General features: G+C 39.1%; 4 protein-coding genes and 1 non-coding gene across 9 annotated transcripts in view; 3 read left to right on the plus strand and 2 right to left on the minus strand.

Annotated features, from left to right (window-relative positions):
- Positions 1–9,352, plus strand: part of LOC109536621 — an 11,142-nt gene extending 1,790 nt beyond the window's left edge. Inside the window, exons 1-10 of one of the 5 annotated variants that reach the window (XM_019902914.2) lie at positions 366–664; positions 2,218–2,375; positions 2,439–2,580; positions 3,465–3,696; positions 4,140–4,306; positions 4,460–4,622; positions 4,958–6,739; positions 7,981–8,182; positions 8,251–8,483; positions 8,572–9,352. In XM_019902914.2, the coding sequence (XP_019758473.2) occupies positions 613–664; positions 2,218–2,375; positions 2,439–2,580; positions 3,465–3,696; positions 4,140–4,306; positions 4,460–4,622; positions 4,958–6,739; positions 7,981–8,182; positions 8,251–8,483; positions 8,572–8,797 (3,357 nt within the window). In that variant the 5' untranslated portion in view covers positions 366–612 and the 3' untranslated portion in view covers positions 8,798–9,352. Of the gene's footprint in view, positions 1–365; positions 665–2,217; positions 2,376–2,438; positions 2,581–3,464; positions 3,697–4,139; positions 4,307–4,459; positions 4,623–4,957; positions 6,740–7,284; positions 8,183–8,250; positions 8,484–8,571 lie in introns of those variants that run through there. The other 4 variants (XM_019902915.2, XM_019902911.2, XM_019902912.2 and 1 more) reach the window with 4 other exon arrangements.
- On the plus strand, positions 3,830–3,911 carry Trnas-aga. Its single transcript has one exon. It is a non-coding gene; the product is annotated as a tRNA-Ser (tRNA).
- Positions 9,353–9,441: 89 nt separating the features above from the next.
- LOC109536629 lies at positions 9,442–10,381 on the minus strand. Its single transcript, XM_019902926.2, has 3 exons — positions 10,004–10,381; positions 9,730–9,949; positions 9,442–9,616 (listed from the first exon to the last, which is right to left on the minus strand). Exons 1-3 carry the CDS (start codon positions 10,080–10,082, stop codon positions 9,529–9,531), a joined length of 387 nt encoding a protein of 128 aa, XP_019758485.2. The 5' UTR covers positions 10,083–10,381; the 3' UTR covers positions 9,442–9,528.
- Positions 10,382–10,936: 555 nt separating this feature from the next.
- Positions 10,937–18,657, plus strand: part of LOC109536595 (DNA-directed RNA polymerase I subunit RPA2) — a 10,249-nt gene continuing 2,528 nt past the window's right edge. Inside the window, exons 1-13 of the mRNA XM_048664058.1 lie at positions 10,937–11,131; positions 11,224–11,553; positions 11,609–11,848; positions 11,915–12,087; positions 12,142–12,434; positions 12,497–12,788; positions 12,844–13,118; positions 13,185–13,451; positions 16,322–16,499; positions 16,554–16,662; positions 16,734–16,890; positions 17,506–17,702; positions 17,768–17,867. Of these exons, the coding sequence (XP_048520015.1) occupies positions 11,063–11,131; positions 11,224–11,553; positions 11,609–11,848; positions 11,915–12,087; positions 12,142–12,434; positions 12,497–12,788; positions 12,844–13,118; positions 13,185–13,451; positions 16,322–16,499; positions 16,554–16,662; positions 16,734–16,890; positions 17,506–17,702; positions 17,768–17,867 (2,680 nt within the window). The 5' untranslated portion in view covers positions 10,937–11,062. The remainder of the gene's footprint in view (positions 11,132–11,223; positions 11,554–11,608; positions 11,849–11,914; positions 12,088–12,141; positions 12,435–12,496; positions 12,789–12,843; positions 13,119–13,184; positions 13,452–16,321; positions 16,500–16,553; positions 16,663–16,733; positions 16,891–17,505; positions 17,703–17,767; positions 17,868–18,657) is intronic.
- LOC109536627 (UMP-CMP kinase) lies at positions 13,515–14,723 on the minus strand. Its single transcript, XM_019902924.2, has one exon. The coding sequence runs from the start codon at positions 14,407–14,409 to the stop codon at positions 13,774–13,776; it is 636 nt and encodes a 211-aa protein (XP_019758483.1). The 5' UTR covers positions 14,410–14,723; the 3' UTR covers positions 13,515–13,773.

Genomic DNA, 18,657 nt, shown 5'->3' on the forward strand with positions numbered 1-18,657 from the left:
TAAGTGTTTGATATTCAAATTTCGCTTTCTGGGTCAAAACTACTCGAATTTCCTCACTCACGTTGTTACGACTGAATCGACTTTTCAATTCTCTATTTTTATTTTATTATATAGTATTTTTTCTACAGAACCCGCCTCCCTCCTGACTTTAAAGCTGGATCCGCCTATGCCCTGTATATGCGACTTTGTTTTCGTACTTTTTTACTACTATTTTAAATGTTTTGTTCAAATATTTTAACAAGTCTATTAAATCAACAATCGTGTGCTTATGTAAAATTAGTATGGCCTTGGGCCAACAGAAGACAGGTATGTATTTTCTTAGTGTGGTCGGTTGATCACATTTAGAACCAAGTTTGATGATATTGAATGGTGATCCACCATGCAGATAAACCAACTATCCATAGTGTTTTTACACTCTATTCCAAAGCGGAAATATCCTCGCCTATATTCATCGGTTATTCATTCATCTCAGGAAAACCGATGCATATATTAGTGTTGTTTCAAGCCATTATGCAAGTTTAATAGTTCTCATTTTCTAAAAACATTCTAAGTGTAGTTTTGTGAATAGCACGTAGATTGAGAAAACATAAAAGGCCTTTTTATCTGGTTCCCATGAAGAAGATGTTCTACTTTTACGGAGAAGTGGGTATGTGTGGAATGAATCGTAGGTGTTCATTATGTATATTTATTATTGTTTTCAAAATACCTAGACGATTATATAGAATTGTGCTACGCCTTCAGATGTTGTTGTGGATAGTGAAACTATCAGGCGCATTTTGCGGTTTATTAAAGTTAATTCAGGATCAATATCACTATAGTGGATGATTGTTGACTGTTSTCGYCTGTAASGTTCAGTCCGAGGTACACTTTTGCATTAAAAACGACGTGAAATGAAGGTAAATGCTTTTCACGGAGATTACAGCAACTGGATTCTTTTTGAATACATGACGAAATTGTGGGACAAAAACCATTGAATGCAAACAATAAACAGCAACTTTATGCGCTAAAAACTGCATTAGGAAAAACCAACTATGTACCTGCTTTGTTGTTTCGCATGAATATTAATCATTGTACCCGTAGCTGAACCGCGAATTATTTTTTTAGAAAACTAGACATTTTTCTTGTAAATAGGATCCATTCGGACAACTGACTAACTTAATTTTAGAACATTTCTAAATGTCAGGAACCTGCAGTTGTGGGTTAAAGCTTGGCTTGGGAAGTTAAAGGCCGTATTTTCCATRGATTTTCTAACGCCCATAGTTTTATTGGAGACACCGGTAATTAGACGAGTGAAAAAAGTCAAAAGAAAAAGATGGTCTAGAGCCCAGACGAGATTAATTTGGCTGTTCGCAACCTGGAAACTCTCAGCAATTTCCTATTAAAGTGTGGTTTTCCTCATTTAAAGCCGCTAATTTTTTCTTTCGGGTGATGTAATGGGCCGCATTCAGGAATTTTTTGTTTTTCCTTGCCCAGTTTTTGAAAAATCCGTGTTTTCCAACGACCGATCGCTTCGATTTAGTATCTGAAAAAATCGTGAACACTCCCAGTTGTTTCGTATTAAGTTGCGGTTTTCCTCATTTAAAGCCGCAGATTTTCTCTATGGGGTGATATTCTGGGCAGGCTTGAGAGATTTTCGGTTTTTCCTTGACAATTTTTTCAAATTCTCGTCTACGGAGAAAATAAAATAGCTAAGTAACATCCACAAACACTTGAAAGCGCCATATATCTTGAGCCGGTGCTTAAATGAGGTCTTGGATGCAGCTGCTTCCGCACCGCATCCTGCTAACGCGATCGCAATGTTAATTATTCTTTCAGTCAGGTATTCCTGCATTGTTTCTTCGCATGTTAAAAATTTAGTTGACACGCACAATTCTTTGAAGGCCCCCATTTACTGAATAAATGTTTAAGATTATCTCATTGCCAGTCAAGGTGCAAGTCTCTATTATGGGTAGTTTATGTTAATAGTGACCGCTTAGGGTGTTGATTTTAAATGGTTCTCTTAAATTTTTAAACATGTTTCCAACCATCAGTGTCACATAGAGTAAGCCTGAACCGCTCTTAAAAATAAAGCTGAACTGCTCTTTTAATATTTATGCCAATCTTATTTTTCGATAAATGTTGGACAACGAAGGATTTCCGTTTCCTTAACGAGTCATGAATATTGCTAAGCTCGCCTCATTTCACCTCCTTATAATGTGTCAATCACATTGTTTCCAGAAGTGATTATTCAAGAACAGAATCTTCTCCCTTGCCATGTGTGCGGCCGAACTTTTCTGCCCAATCCCCTCAAAAAACACGAGAAAATCTGCGAGAAGCAAGCCACAAAACGACGTAAACCGTTCGATTCGTTGAAGCAACGGGTAGGTAATTTGGAGGTAATGGTTGTTAGCTCCAATCGAGGAGCTCATAATAACGTTCTTTATCTGTTATCGTTTTAGGTGGCCGGCACCGATTTGGCCGATTTTCATCGGAAAACTTACCTCAGAAGGAGAGAAGAGCCCGTTTTGGACCGAAAACCCAGGCAGAGCAAGTGGAAGGAAAAACATTTGGAACTGGTCACTGCTATTCGAGCAGCTAAAGGTGAGTTTTCCCACAAAAAACCCCAATTTGCGTTCGGGATCAGAGTACCTCTTTTGTAGACAAAGCGACATTGTAAGGAGAAAAGAGATTGATTGTTATTAGTTCAACTCTGCCATTTTTTAGACAAAGAATACCTTGGTCGGCTTGCGCTTGCATTCAAATTGCGCGCAAAATCGTTTTTGTAAAAATTGAAACATCGAATGAGCAATCTTGTCCCATTTCAGACAATTGACGCTTGGACTACAGGCGGTAAAGATGGGTGGAAGGTAGTTTCGATACGCTGCAGCCTCACGTAGTGGACTCTTACACATGGGTGTCAGACAGAGGTCAATGTTTATTTCCATTTAATCGCATCAGTTTAGTAAGCGCGTCCAAAGCATTTGAGAAATTTGTGTGTGGCCTTCACCAGTCTTAGTCGGATAGCACGGGAGACCACTTCGCCCTTGATAATGTCTACCGCAGTTGTAGAAGAAACGTCAGGAGGAAATTCCCATGGACCACGGCTTCAAAGCCCGAAAAACATTTCTAAATGTTCCCTAGTAATTTTAAAAATAATTCTTCTTCTATTGCCAAATGCAGTTATCTGTTGATTGAAGCTAGAAAGGGAGATTGAAATTATTGAAATGTATGACTGTTGCCAAATATTTCCAAATATTTTAGTGAGGATGAATTTTTCGCTACTCTTTGCCAGATTTCCACGAAAATATTCAGTTTCTTACGAAGAAAATCGAGAGGTTCGCTGAACAGTTGCGCGGCCCTTTATGCAATAATCTAGCTGTTAGTAACAGTGTGGTAGCGGCGGCTCTGGTGTGAAATATGAACACAATTTTTAAATTACTTTGCCTGCAGTAACTGAACCCAACTAACTGCTTATGGATCTTTAGGGGTGCATCCAGAGGGATTTTCTACATCTCCCACTTTGAAACCGAAAAGCACCACTTCTTTGATAACCTCCAGTAGTCAGAATGAACGTTGTCCTTCCTGCGAGAGACATTTTGGCCCGAAGGCGTTCGACCGACATGTGGAATGGTGCAAGGAAAAAAAATCGCGAATTCATCAAGCCCCCATCAACATTCAACAGGCTAAGGAGCGGTTGGAAGCTCGAACTAAGTATCGGTAAGAAAAAGGCTAATTTTACTTCTGTAGTTGTGATATTTGTCGCTAAATAGTACATSTCGTCTTTGTCTATGCAGTACATTACGGTAGAAGAGGCGGAAGTGGAAGTTCACCCGCCTCATATTGGGTTGTGGCAGTCGTGGCCGAGCGGTTAAGGCGTCTGACTAGAAATCAGATTCCCTCTGGGAGCGTAGGTTCGAATCCTACCGACTGCGATTTTTTTTTTCATAAGAACATCGTGGAAATTTTACAATTGTTGAAACGTTTGATCATAAAATAATAGTGAGGCACAACCCAATGGCGCCCATTTTGAATCACCCTGTATAATACATGGGTAGTCGGTTTTAATGGAATTCAACTACCGATGGGGCCCGGCGACTTGAATTCGCAAATTGGATGTCGGTAATAATTTTCAACTAGTAGGCCGTTTTATTTTTTTACAGTGTTCCTCCCTTGTTCAAGTCGAAGAGGAGTTTGGTCAAAGAAAAGTACTCGGGTCCGCAGAGCCCTGAGCCAGTGTTGTCAAAAAGCACCCAATCGACTACTACTTTAGCAAGTTCGCTGTCGAGAGGCCCCAGCATTAAGAAACCCAAAAGTCTTGTGGATGTCGGTAGGTGCTCACTGTAGCAGTTTCGTAATTTACCTTTGAAGGGAATGTGGCAAAATGCACAAAAATAGAAAACAAACATTAATTCTTGTTGGCAACGCATAAACTTAAAAAAAAATTGACAAATTTGAGCCGTTTTTTCTGATTTTTTCCCAGAAAAACTCAAGGAGGAAGGCAAGGGAAGACTCGTAAAAGTCGAAACTGAAAGAAGCATTGCCGATCGCTCGAAGCGCGCTTCGGAGAATAATCGCAGCCCTTCGCGCTCGTTTGGAACTCCTGTTATTAGAAGCTCTTTAACCAAAGCTGAGTCCTTTAAAAGGTCAGTACCTACGTATCATATAGAGCACCTGCATATTGCTATTTACTATTTCATGCTTTGCTTTGGTGTTTGGACCACTGAGGGTTTCAATCTTGTCTTTGAATAAATGCGGCAAAACTACTTGAGCTTCCGAATCAACACTGATTGAATATAATTCGCCCTCAGTGTTGCCTCCGAAGGGCTCTGATAAGTCACTAAACACAACGACTGTAGGGAGAACGGAAAAGGGTTTTATATTTAGACCAGCGATAATTTTTTCCTTTCTCCTTACATCTGGTCAATTCCCATTGTTCTGGAGAACATATTCTCAAACCCTTTTCCTTTCTTCTCGGCAGTGCGCAAAACAAACGAAACCCGATTCCCTCCAAAAAACTGAACTCCATCCATGTAAATGATCAAATCCATGCAATCACTGTTTCGGCCATGAACCAAATTCACGTCAACAAGCGCATGGTGACTTGGAAGGATACAATCAAAGTGAACGAGCAACGTGACAAGAAAAATGTCTGTAAACTATCAGGTGAATGTAAAATTGCTGCTTCGTCGGAACACAGTCAAGGTACGCAAATGGACGAAGAGAAAGAAAGCAAAGAGGCACTAATTTCGGCCAGGAGTTATCCCTTAATGCAAAGCAAGCCGAGTTTTGGGAAGTATGCGGCAAGTCTGGCAGTAAAAGGCTTGGACTCAAAAATCAACGTGCTTAAAACTCCTGTCCGAATTGCACATGTCTTGAACCAATTCAAGAAATCAGCAAGTGAACCCCTGCTAGAATCTGACTATTTACCTCCTCACGTGTCACACGCTGTTGATCAGCCAGCGGAAGTCGAGTACCATCAAATCAACAATTCCTTATTTAACACCCAGTTGAAAAGGGTATCTGAGCTTGACGACTCGATGGAGGAGAGTCCCATTGAAAAGACTAATGAGTGTGCTTCTCATGATGAAGCCAATATGAACCAGTCGTTTGAAGCAAGCCTTGAATCAAGTGATTGCGGTTGCTCAGCTAGCGACGGTCTGGATCTGGATCGAGAGCAGGCGAATTTAGATCAGCTCAGCTCTCATAAAAGTGCGGGCTGCGAAGAAGCCGCTTTGAACAGTTCTGACCACTCAAATTGTACAAATAATGTTGTTTGTCTGTTCCACTCAGGAACACACTTGGACCTTACCAGAGATACTAATTTGAATACTCAGTCGTGCAACTTTCTAAAGGCTTGCAAAGCGGCGCCGGACTCAGTTGAACCAGATCTACCAGAAGTTAACCTGCAGATCAATAGCCAGAAAGAGGATTTAATAATACCGCTTTTTCTGCCGCAAAAGTTTGTTTACGAGTCCGAAAGTAAGGACTTTCGTAAAACTTGCCAGGATATAAGAAGCATATCTTCCACGCCGGTGCTCCAAAGTTCGGACTTCAGTCCAACGTCAGAGGTAGCAGAAACCCCAAGTCGCCCTTTCACCTTTACTTTGGACAAAAGCAGTCATACTAAAAAGGAAGTGGACTGGACAACGATTGCCAGCAAAGAAAGACTGACTATTTTGCGTGTGGCCGCCGAAAATTTTATTGCAAACACGAAAGTCCACGCCATCAAAAATTGCGTTTTAGATGAGGATTATTCGGTGCCCAAGAAGAAACGTCGGGTCTGTTTGGACGACAGTTTGATGTCTCTGACCGAACCGCAACCAGTTACCGAATTACCTGAAGCCAGAAGTACTGAGCACGCTCGAATACCTTCGAGCTCAGCCAATTCGATTATATCAGATGTTTCACCAAGAACACTGAATTTGGTCGAGAAAATCGTTCAGATGAAAAAGCTTCGCACTGAAGAAAGCAATGTGCTGTTGGGAATCAGCATTTCAGAGTGCGACCGCTTACTAGACCTGGATAAACATTTCGTGGCGAAAGTGGAAAAGAGCTTGTCTAAGAAGGGAAACGTAAAGTTGCCCCTGATTGTTGCCGACTGCAACAGATTCCCAAAAATCAACTGGAAGACGCACGGAAATAATTGCAAAGATGTAAAGGTGTCACTGCCCAAAATTGTAGAGCGAACGTCGGGCAGTCGAATGAAAAACGCGCGGAAAAGTACCGATACTGTTGCAAGAGGGGCTGCTGGTCAAGAAAGGTAATACTCTTAGGACAACTGTACTTATTTATACTTTTCCATGGGTTTCTGATAGGTATTTAATTTTCTTTTCCGTTTGAACCATTGAACATCTTTGTTACAACGGCCCTACTCGATCTAACCGACATTAATGCTGCCTTTTGAAATCGTAGGCATTATTGAAATACTCGGTACAATAAAAATTTAGCTTAACGGGTTTCTTAATTTAGTCAGAGGCGTAGGTTGAAAAAGTTTGCACAAGGTGAAAATGTCTTAAGCGGTAATGTCATGGTGCCTAACAGAAGAAAAGAACAATTAGTACATTCGAAACAGTAGATTGTGTGCATAGGTGTGGTGATTTTGGTTAAATATAAGTGGTCGGAGAGACATGGACACTGAACGGTATAACAGTTAGGCTTACTAAAATAGTTAGTGTGGACAGTACAGTGTGTTTCTCGCACTTATTTATACATATTTCGTTCTCATGGACACAAATTAATTACATTTATACAACACTTCGACGCTAGATTTTCTCAATAAGCGCCAATAATTCTGCATAATTTCAGTACCACATCAAGTTATGACCCATTCGAAATGGCTCAGCGCCAGTTCATGGAGCTGCTCGAATGCGATGACTTCAAACATTTCAGCGCAATGGATGAAATCCCACGACCCCACACAACCCTTCCCACGTCTGTTCAACTACCTACTTCCCCTATTGTCAAAAAAACCATCAAGTCAGCCGATACGATACAGAAAAAAAATTCGCGAGCATCTGTAATTGAGCCTCCGGTTAGCTTTAAGGATTCTCTGGAATCGGTGACTGACAATGACGAGTTTGAATTGATTGAGAACATGATTAACGAAAATTTCGGTGAGGTTGAAGCAAATGCGAATACCGGGTTTTATTTGCACAATATTCAAAGTAATACAGATCCGCTGACGTTGGTGGATAATCGCAAGTATAGCGACGATTTGACCTCATCCATAGACCCCAGTCTGATTAATGACAACGATAATTTGTCGATTCCCGAGCACTTCACACAAGACGATTACTCTCCAAGCAGTACTGCAGACACCGATATTACATTACAGGATAATGAGGGCCAAAAAGCCGCAAAGATTAAACCAAACACTACCAAAAAACCCTCAATTAAACGCTCCTTATCTCTAGTCAACCGCGCCAATCGTGATATTAGTTTGTCGGGTGTTAAGAAAATCCTCAATACAGGCCCTAAAACCACCAAAAATCCTATTTCCAGCGAAAAGTCCTTTGTCTTAGACCCCAAAACCTCCAAGCAGAATAAGAAAAAAGGATTGCCTCTTTTGAAAAGTTCCATCACGCTGTTTGGTTCCTCTCCCAAGCCCTCGTTTAAGACCAAGAAAGACGTCAATGATTTTTTCAATTGCAAGGACCAGAAGTCTGTTACATCCAGTATGACCACCAGTTTGACTACAAGTGAAGTAAGTTTGGAACTTAAACGATTTTGTGTATTAATTATTATTTAATTTAATGTGTTCCGTCGTTACAGGAATCTCCTATGAAAGATGCCCTCAAAGCCGAAGACTTGTTTGCAGTCGATGATGAAATGTATGAAGAATATAAGAAATACGAGGAAATGTACTTGAAGGAGAAGGAGCAAAGTTCGAATAGCAACAAGAAGACTAAAGTAAAAAACATCGACCTCAATTATGGACTGCTTACTAATAGCGAGGAAGAAGATCATTCCCACAACAAATTGTCAAATGATTCAGCTTATGGCAGGTAACAGGAAACATTTTCTTACTGTTCGTTTCATTCAAGTTGATGATCTGCAATAGACCCTAAACTCTTCATTCCCTATACATTTTAGTCTTCGCAAAACTTCGAAACACCGTAGCAGAGCCCCCAAACTCACACCTCTAGAGCCAAAGAACGTAGACACGTCCAGTTCAAGTGGTTCTGAGAATGGGATTCTTTCTCCTGCACCTCAAGGGGGCAGCAAGACATCGAAGTTCTGCCACGAGTGCGGGACAAAATTCCCGGTATCAACTGCAAAATTTTGCGTGGAATGCGGTGTTAAAAGGCTGGTTCTGTGATACTACTAAGGTTTTTTGTGCATGCTAAAATCACTAGAAGTCCTGAGGTTTGGTGAAACAATTGCACATTGATGATAATACAGCAACTGTATAATTTTACTGTTTTTACGTTTTCAATGATTTACTAACTTTTACTAAACATTTTTTTAGAAACACTAAATCTCTTTACGAAATGGCAAATGTTAAAATTTGTAAATTTCGTCTATACTTTTAATATATCTGAAATATACCTTTTTACCAAAGTTTACATACTACTTATGAGTTATAAGTGCATAGAGGTGCAATTTTAGACTAATGCGATATGTTATGTGACAAGGATATTTAAAATTGTGAAAAAAAATGTCCATTCGTATACATACAGGTACTCATCGATTTAATTGCCAGTTTGATATATTTAAGTTGTTTTTTGTTCTGAATGAAGGATGTTCGTTCTAATAACCATTCCATTTTTATTTATTAATCAAGACTGTTTATTTTATTAACCGTAGTTCTTTTAACTTTTAAAATGCTACACAAAGCTAAAACTTAGAAGTCGATTAAAAACCGATTTTCCTACTAGTTTTTTTTAATATTCCGTTGTTTTTTGTTTTTGTTGAGTGTTAAATCTCTTGCTGTTTCAACTGTGGTAAAATTATCAATTCAAAACTCATTTATGTGTATATTGGGGAAAATGTATATAATATATTAATATCACTGCTGACTAAAAATGTATAGAATAAGTCATCACAATCTTACATATGTTGGTAGGACAGTCTTTCTGCAGATACAGACAAATTAGTAGAAGCTGCTAGTCCTTTAACAGCCTGTCCGACATTTGACCTAAAAAGTAGATTTAAGCGATATTCAATTTTTGTGTTGTATGTTTTTCAGAATCGGAATTTTATGAAAGTTTTGAGGATATATAAGGATGATGACAATAAGGACGAACTTACTGAGACTGAATGTTTCTGTCCATCACCTTCTTTAAGTTATGCACCGAGAAGCGATTATACATGCCCCAAATGCTGTTCATGTATTTGCTGTTATAATGAGACGCCTCTAGCTTTCCATCATTTGAGTATTGACGCTCACGTTTTTCCATGTTGCTTCTAACTTTCTTCGCAGCAAAAGCTCCTTGCTGTATCGACATATTTTCGTTGTTTTTGCAACAAGCTAATGATAAGTTATAGTTGTCGTCATTTGTCCTTTACTCAGTGTGTAACTTACCTTTACAAAATGTAAACGCGGCTACCTCCAATTTAACGCCTAGCAATATCTCAGCTGCAAACCTTTTTCCAACTTTCATCTAAGTTTCTCTTAAGCCCTGTGCTTAAATATTTACGTAAATAGGCTGCCAATTCGCATAGACTGTGCGCTAAACACTGTGAACTTGCTGTAAAATAGGTCCGGGGATCAAGAAGTTATCGGAAAAAATAAACACATTTATCGCCAACTTCTGGTGGGAAAATTTGATGATGTGCCGTGATGAACGTCTTCATGTACTAATTTTAACAGAGCGATATCAGTAAATGTATTAAAAATAAATGAGAATTCGTCGTAATGGTTAACATTAGAAAGTGTACAGTGTCTATACCAAATTTGTTTAAAGCAGGCTAACAGTTACAACAACTCATTTTCTATAGTTTTAAAGTCACATTTTCATTGAAAAGTTATACAAACTTATAACATGAAAAATGTGTAATCTTAACAAATCGTAAAGGGCATATTTAAAAGTACTTACATAAATTCTGGTTGTTTGGGCGAATGCACCTACATGCAAATTCCAAATGATTAAAGCTGCTGATGCTTTCTGAGGGTTTTTAGTGTCTTTTATTGCATATTTGTATGCAACTTATGCCTGTGATTAGCCATTTGCCCAAGTTGCCTTGAAAACGGGAAATTGCACAATTTTTTTTGTAGAAAATTTTTATAAACATTTTCTAAAAATCGAGTAATTTGAATGCGCCAACATGCAAACCGTGTTTAAGCCCCCTAAGTAACGCCCAGCTTCAATAACAGGTCCTCCCATAGAACAAGGCTTATTATATATATATTATATATATTATATATATATATACAGCTCCTTTAAGTATCACAAATTCCACATTTACATTGTCTCTCTCCTTTTCTTTATTCATTGGTCTCTCTCTTTCTCTCTTTTGTGGCGGCAACACTGCATTTTCGCAGAGCCAAGATCTTATGTGATTCTAACCACAGATATCTGTGATTCTAACCTATATGATTTCATTTAAACACACTTGCGAAATTTGGTGAAAATTCAAAGATATGGAGAGTCCGACGCTTAAAAACATTACAAATCCGGATTTTGGAAAACCACCAGAAAAGCAAAATGAGGTAATTAACACTACATTACCATTCAATACTTATGTTGATGTCTGTTAGTTACGTTTCTATCTTATAACTAAAGCACAATTTGTGAACCGTAGTTTATCAAGAAGTTGGGCCTACCACATGTGACCAGCTTCAACTACATGGTAGACAAAGGACTAAACGAAGCCATTCAAAATTTAGTCCCAGTCGAATTTTTAGTTAACGATCGGCAAGTAAAATTGATTATAACGGGATTTTCTTTAGCCCAACCGCAAGTGCCTTATGGTACCATCGGGGTGAGGAACAATCTAATATTTCCCACTGAATGTCGCCAAAGGAAGTCCACATACAGTGGCAAGTTTCTTGTCAATGTTGAATGGTACGTTGACGGTCAGATTCAACAGCCTTTCACCAAGGACCTGGGAAACATTCCTATCATGATCAGAGTAAAGAGGATAATAATGTTTATACTGCGAGGAAAACTAATGAAAAACATTTTAGTCTAACCGTTGCAATTTGGCCGGGCTGAACCCGGAAAATTTAGTGAAGCACAGCGAACACGAACAGGAGTCTGGAGGCTATTTTGTGGTCAGTGGCCTGGAGAAACTCATCCGAATGCTGTTGATGACAAGAAGGAATTATCCAATTGCGATAAAGCGATCAGGCTGGAAAGCCAGAGGAGCTCTCTTTTCCGACATGGGTATTTCAATTAGATGCGTCACATCAGACCAAACTGCAACGGTACGTTTTGTTGATTTTAACTAACATACCAAGGCTGTGTTTCAATCCTCTGTTGTTGTTTCACAGACAAACGTTTTACATTTTGTCACTGACGGTTCCTCAAAACTCATGTTCAGCTACCAGAAGATGTTGTACTACGTACCACTGTGTCTTGTACTTAAGTCCTTGTGTGACTACACGGACCAGTATATCTATCAGAAGCTCATTGAAGGCTGTGAGGAAGATCTATATTATCTGGAGTAAGTTTAACGATGCCGCTGTTTTTCAGCTAGATTACCGGTTTTTTGTTCTAGTTCATGCCAAAATATGTTACGGGCGATTCACCTTGAAAACTTGCACACCCATGACGATTGCAAGGCCTTTTTGGGCAAAATGTTTAGAGTCAAACTATACGAGTGTCCTCCATGGTTTTCCGACATCGAAGTGGCCGATTTTATGCTCAAAAAGTGCATTTTAATCCACTTGAACACCAATGAGGACAGGTTTAACATGCTGATTTTTATGACCAAGAAGTTATTCAGCTTTGCACAGGACAAGTGCAAGGTGGAAGGGGCTGATTCCGTAATGATGCAAGAGGTCCTTCAAGGTACCAATCATTCGTCGTTTACCAATAGTACTGATTAAAATTCTACTTGTTATTATTTGCAGGGGGCCATTTGTACTTGCAAATAATTAAAGAAAAAATGCAAAATTGGCTCAACAACATGCGCCTGGCCGTCATGCAATTGGCTCGCGGCAATAAGTTCAATTTCAATCAGGCTGATATATTGCGAGCGGCCAAGTCTTCGGGTGGTATCGAACACTCATTGAAATTGTTCCTTGCTACGGGAAACATGTTTAGTACTACAGGCTTAGGCCTGATGCAGGATAAAGGCCTGTGCATTGTAGCGGAGAACATCAATCGCATCAGATACATGTCTCATTTCAGGGCTGTGCACCGGTAAGCAGAAAGAACCACTTCACATGCCACGGGGCTCTGAAAATCATGTTTTTAGAGGCGCGTTCTTTCAAGAGATGCGTACTACGGAAGTGAGACAGCTATTGCCGGATGCGTGGGGTTTTATCTGCCCAGTCCACACTCCTGATGGCACGCCCTGCGGTCTTTTAAATCACTTGACCCTGGATTGTGTCCTAACTGATGTAGCTGACGGCGAAAAAGTGAAAAACATTCCAGTAGTTTTGAAGGAAATTGGCATGGTTGCGTTGAACTACATCAACAGGCTGGATTTGATTAATTGTTACGTTGTTCAACTGGATGGAAGAATCATTGGTGCGTAATCACCAGATGGAAAAGTTTAAATTTAAGATAATCACTCACCTGTTGCTTTTCTTACAGGTTACATTCCTAAAGAAATGGCATCGAGGATTGTAGATCAACTTCGGCTTTTGAAGATAGAAGGTAAACAAATACCTAACACCCTCGAGATAGTTCTTGTTCCTTTGAAGAAAACCAAGGCGCAATTTCCGGGCATTTTCCTGTTCAGCGGACCAGCGAGAATGATGAGGCCAGTAACAAATCTGTTCGCCAATAAAATCGAACTGATCGGCACTTTTGAGCAGGTTTACTTGGATATTTGCGTGAGCCCGGAGGAGGCTTATAAGGGTAAGTCTAGTTTAGTGAAGCCATAGTCTGTAATATGTTAGAGGACAGAGATCCACGCGCAGGAAAGCCAGCACATTATTTTAATTAGAGTTCAATATACTAGTATTTGGCCAAAACGTACAGGTTAATGCTAAATTAATTAATCAATTAAACACACTTTTAGAATTGCCCAACTAGTAAGAGTTAAGCTCTCAATTTCGCAAAGCTAATGAATCTATAAGCCAACATAAACTGAAAACTACATTTAGGAATGTGTTCTAGCACAACAGTTAACAGTGGTAATATTTTTTTAACGCCTCACAATTTGCCCCATGAAACCTTACTATTTATCACCAGCTCCTTTTCGAAATAAACTTTCTACTTCCTTGTAGACTTCCTCTGCAGGCCTAGTCGCATCTATAGTCTTAACCAAGTTCTGCTTCGCATAGTGCTCTATAATTGGTTTGGTTTCAGTTGAGTAGGTGTTGAATCTCTTCTTCAAACTCTCAATGTTGTCGTCGACTCTTCCGCTAGTTGCGCCTCTTTTCAGTATTCTGGCCGTGCAGATTTCCAGCGGACAGTCAAAGAACAAGACGAACTGCAAATTCACTTTATCAGCCATCACTTTGTTCCATCCATCCAAGTTGTTTTGATTGCGTGGAAAGCCATCAACTAGGAAGTTCTTCTTGCCTGACTCTTCAATTGCCCGCTCCAGTAAGCTGCATGTTATTTCCACTGGCACGATTTTGCCTTCTTTTATGTATGTTTCTATGAGTTCCCCGTACTGAGAGCCAGGCTTGTTCCGTTCTTCTCGTAACAAGTCTCCAGCAGATAGATGTACGTACCCAAAATGTTCAACGATTTTTTGGCACTGCGTGCCTTTGCCTGCTCCCGGCCCACCCAACACGAAAACCACGTTTGGTGTCATTTTAAATGCCTGCCTAACTGCTGTAGTAAACATAGAAATACCCGTGAACATTTAGGTTTGTTTTGGTCACCCTTGGAATATTCAATTACAAGGTGACATAACCAATTTTTTTCATGCAGCTCCGATCATTTGTCGTGGCACTTTGAATCAGTGCCGTCCACGTTGCCTCTGAGTGATAAATGTTTCAATTACTCACTGATAATTATCTTTATGGGTAATTATTTATTTGACTTGTATTTTTCGATGTATAATAATTATGCATTAGATGTGTCATTTGACATTGATGACTGCTAAGCACTAGCGCATATTTCCTAACTGACTCCTTGCTTAAATGACATGCGCAAGTCAGTTTGAGGTTCCATTAATCAAAACATACTTCTAATCAGAGATGCCAGGTCTACCGATTTTTCAGTAGATCTGCCGATTTGTCAAGGAATCTACCGAAAGTAACAAATAAAATTTAAAAAATTATCCGTGGGTTACTTAAAATAATATAACATATTTCCATTCATGATCAAAGTACGTTGGTAATAGCAGACATTTCATTTTATTTTTTTAATTTCAAGCCCGCCATTAGATCATAAATATGATAAAATTATGTTTTATGGATCCTGCGATAGTGAAATCAGGTTTCCTACAATCTATTTCTGATGTTGCAATGATATTTCCAAATTTAATAACTAATCTAATATAGTGGTGATACATTCATGTTTCCGATTTTAACCAATTTTATTTGTAACCTGCTTATTCTACCTCACTCATCAGCCAATGTTGAACGGATATTTTCACAGGTTAATCTAATGAAAACTAAGTTGAGAAATAAGCTAAAAACGAGCACAATTTCATCTTTACTTCTTTACTGACTCATGCTTATTTTAGTATATCTGTAAGTTTAAAAATTCAAGTTTTCAAAAACGCGCGATTTTATGGAACCTTTTTTTTTGGTGAGGTTTTGGACTACCCAACCAGCTCTGGCCCTTAATAATGAATGAAAAATGAGTCTACCGATTTTCTACCGAAAAGTGTCGAGCTTATCTACCGAAACTCGATTTTCGGACCTGGCAACCCTGGTATTAGATATTAGGACTCAGAATCAAACTCGAACAATTCGAGTATTCGAATATTCAAAAAGCGAATAATTATGTCTAGTCATAACTTGAAAATTCGAATACTGGTTTACACCAACATTATCAAACTCACAAGGTGCAAATATCCTTATATGCACTTTGTATACTTTTATAAAATAAGTTATTCACATTCTACAAGTATTTAAGCAAATAGTTATATATTTACAAGCAAATGAAAATAATTATTTACCCTCTAGCAAATGAATATAAAATTACGTCTCTGTGTTCTGGTGATTCGCGTCATCAATTTTTGTGTGTGCCGACAAAAGCACTTTTTTGCGGCTTATTTAGAGATTGATTCCGAGCCCTAATGCATACCCGTTTTGGCAAATAGAAGTTTGTTTTGATTAACGTAACCTCAAACTGACTTGCGTATGTCATTTAAGCAAGGAGTCAGTTACGATATATGCGCTAGTCTGGGACTCTGATGAGCCCTGGATGCCAGATGTATCGCAGCATTTGATGTATGTTTAGGTTCAGGGTTAAGGGAAATTGGAAAACATCCAATTCTGGCTCGGTTTTTTAAGCTGTCTCGTTTGCACAAAAACTTTGCAAAGCATCCAAAATGTCTCAATCGAATACATCGACTGAGCCACTTCTGGCTTAAGACCTTTTTGCTGGAACTAGCAAGTAAGGGAATCATGAGCATTCTGGCAGCGCTGTGAAATTTACCATAAAACAGGGTTGTACTAAGATTTATTTTGAAAATGTTCATAAGGTATATTATTATCAACTAAATATTGAAAAGCTGAAGCGCAATTCTCCTAATTTCCTGCTTCTAATTCAGACAGCAAAAGTAAAGTAAGTAAGTAAAGGTAACTTATTTCCCATTACAGGCGTTACAACCCACATTGAACTATCGAAGACGAGTTTCCTTTCAAACTTAGCTCAACTCATCCCCATGCCCGATTGTAATCAGTCCCCTCGAAACATGTATCAGTGCCAAATGGGCAAGCAAACTATGGGCACCCCTTGCCACAATTGGGATTTGCAGTCCGAAACGAAACTATACAGGTATTTATCACATGCCTACTTGTTCCGAACGTATGTTGAATCGTTGGTTTTTAGGCTGCAAACTCCCAGCACGCCGCTATTCCGGCCGGTTCATCATGATGAGTTAGACTTGGACGATTTTGCGATGGGCACCAATGCCATCGTTGCTGTTATCAGCTATACGGTGAGCGAACAAAGGAGGGCAAAGGTGAGCACCGACCAAAAGGATTTAGCTAATGTGCGAACAATTTTCAGGGATACGATATGGAAGATGCCATGATTATCAACAAAGCATCAGAGGAGCGAGGTCTTGCCCATGGTTCGATTTACAAATCAGAGTTTGTAGAGCTGGAGCACGAGGGCTCATATTTTGCCAGGAATCCTAATAGTGCCGCCTTGGCCGAAACACTAGGTATAAAAGACAATTTTTATTCGAATGAATCAAAAAGTGCCATTTTGCGAACAGAAGCGATGATCAAAAAGAGGCACTTTTCTTTAGCGTTCATTTGTTTTACTTTTACGCACGGACTTTGCCGCACAGTGTGCGACAAAGTAAATGTGACACTTTGAACTTGCCACTGTCATTATATATTTTTTAGTATTTTTATTTACAAATAACCGAAATGCTTTTTTAAGGAATTACGTAGGTTTATCAACAACTATTAATCCTATTTTCAAGTTTACTTACAATTTGTAAATTATACCTTTGTTACAAGTTCAGTCTCATAATCGTTTTAGTGGCCTACTTATCTACTTTTGCGATGTTGTCACACGTAAAACACGATCTTTTTAAGAAGCCCAAATGTCATGCAGAGTATGCAACATGCATACACCATCCCAAGACCACAGGTGTTTCAAGTTCAAGTCAAAATTTTAAATATGAAATCGATGCATTTTATTATTCGTGTAATCTTTTATTCGAATAAAAAATAGTGTTGGATACGAGGGTGAAAAACGACATTTTTCGCACTTGTATCGAAAACTACTATTTTGCTCTTGCCTTCACTTGTCAATGCAACTGTTACAGATACCGATGGTCTGCCCTACATCGGACGCAGAATGGCCGAAGGAGAGCCCTTATACTGTTACTTCGATAGCGACAGGTCGGACTACAAGATAGTAGTTTTCTCCGGCAAAGAGGAATGCTACTTGCATAGCGTGAAAATATGTGGTGATTTTTCAGCGAGGGCCAAAAAGACTATTTGTTTGACGTTTCGAGTGTCAGTAAGTAGTTTTATTGCAATTGTCGCTTTTCTAATATGAGTGGACCAATTTTCAATTTTTTGTAGCGTAATCCCAGTGTTGGTGATAAGTTTGCAAGCAGAGCGGGACAAAAGGGTATTTGCTCGCAAAAGTGGCCTGCCGAAGATCTGCCGTTCACGGAAACTGGTAAGAAACTCTAGCAACCATCCTGGGTATACTCGCGTCTATATAGACTGAAATATCACTTTGCAAGTTTTTGAGCAAATAAATGCAAAACTCCCATGCAAATTTGAAAGGCAATTGAAACTTTTGTCTCTAATAAGGCACACTTTGCCCTACAAAATACATGCAAAAGCCAACAGCTCGTTTGATTAGTTCCTGAATGAATAAATGCCAAAATCTGGTCTGGGGAAACAACCTCGAAATCCAAGCGCAAAGTTGAAAAATTGTGGCAAATTGCTTGATGAGAGATAATCGAAGCTTTGTTTACTTAAGAAGAGACTTTTCCTTACAAAATTCTACAAAAAAATGCTTGACACATCAATTAAAGAGCTTTTTGTGTGGAAAATGCGTGCTGAGTTTTGGAAATCGTGTTTCCACTAAGCGATTTCTGGCCAAATTAAGGCACTCAGAGCTACATTCAATTCTCTATCCAACGATGCCAAAACGAATTCTCTGGCTCGAATGGTTCTTCCGAAACTTCGAAAAAAGCAGCGTCATGTTCAAGTGGATTTTGCAACTCAAAAAAAACCACGCAAATCTAAAACTCCTTGAATTGAAGCATTTTTTGAAAAAACTGCCAACATTTTTTTATCCATGGTTCAATTTCTAAAAAGGCCATTTATTTCTCTCTAGAAGGACGTAGAAATAAGCGGTCTTGCTCATTTCGCCTCCGAGATATGAGCAAAAAGGGGACGGAAAACATGAAATTTTGGCATAATCTTGCACCTAAGTGTCTGATATTCAAATTTCGCTT

The sequence above is a fragment of the Dendroctonus ponderosae genome, unplaced genomic scaffold (assembly GCF_020466585.1).
Source record: "Dendroctonus ponderosae isolate FM_Combo_2020 unplaced genomic scaffold, Dpon_F_20191213v2 Dpon_F_20191213_2, whole genome shotgun sequence".
Classification (NCBI taxonomy): domain Eukaryota; kingdom Metazoa; phylum Arthropoda; class Insecta; order Coleoptera; family Curculionidae; genus Dendroctonus; species Dendroctonus ponderosae.

Excerpts from the sequence above, each read along its gene's own strand:
- LOC109536629 (XM_019902926.2), bottom strand. The coding sequence starts at position 10,082 with ATGAAAGTTGGAAAAAGGTTTGCAGCTGAGATATTGCTAGGCGTTAAA. Across the intron at positions 9,950-10,003 it reads CGCGTTTACATTTTGTAAAG|CTTGTTGCAAAAACAACGAA; the intron begins GTAAGTTACACA and ends ACTTATCATTAG. Across the intron at positions 9,617-9,729 it reads GACAGAAACATTCAGTCTCA|GTCAAATGTCGGACAGGCTG; the intron begins GTAAGTTCGTCC and ends TCTACTTTTTAG.
- LOC109536627 (XM_019902924.2), bottom strand. The coding sequence starts at position 14,409 with ATGTTCACGGGTATTTCTATGTTTACTACAGCAGTTAGGCAGGCATTT.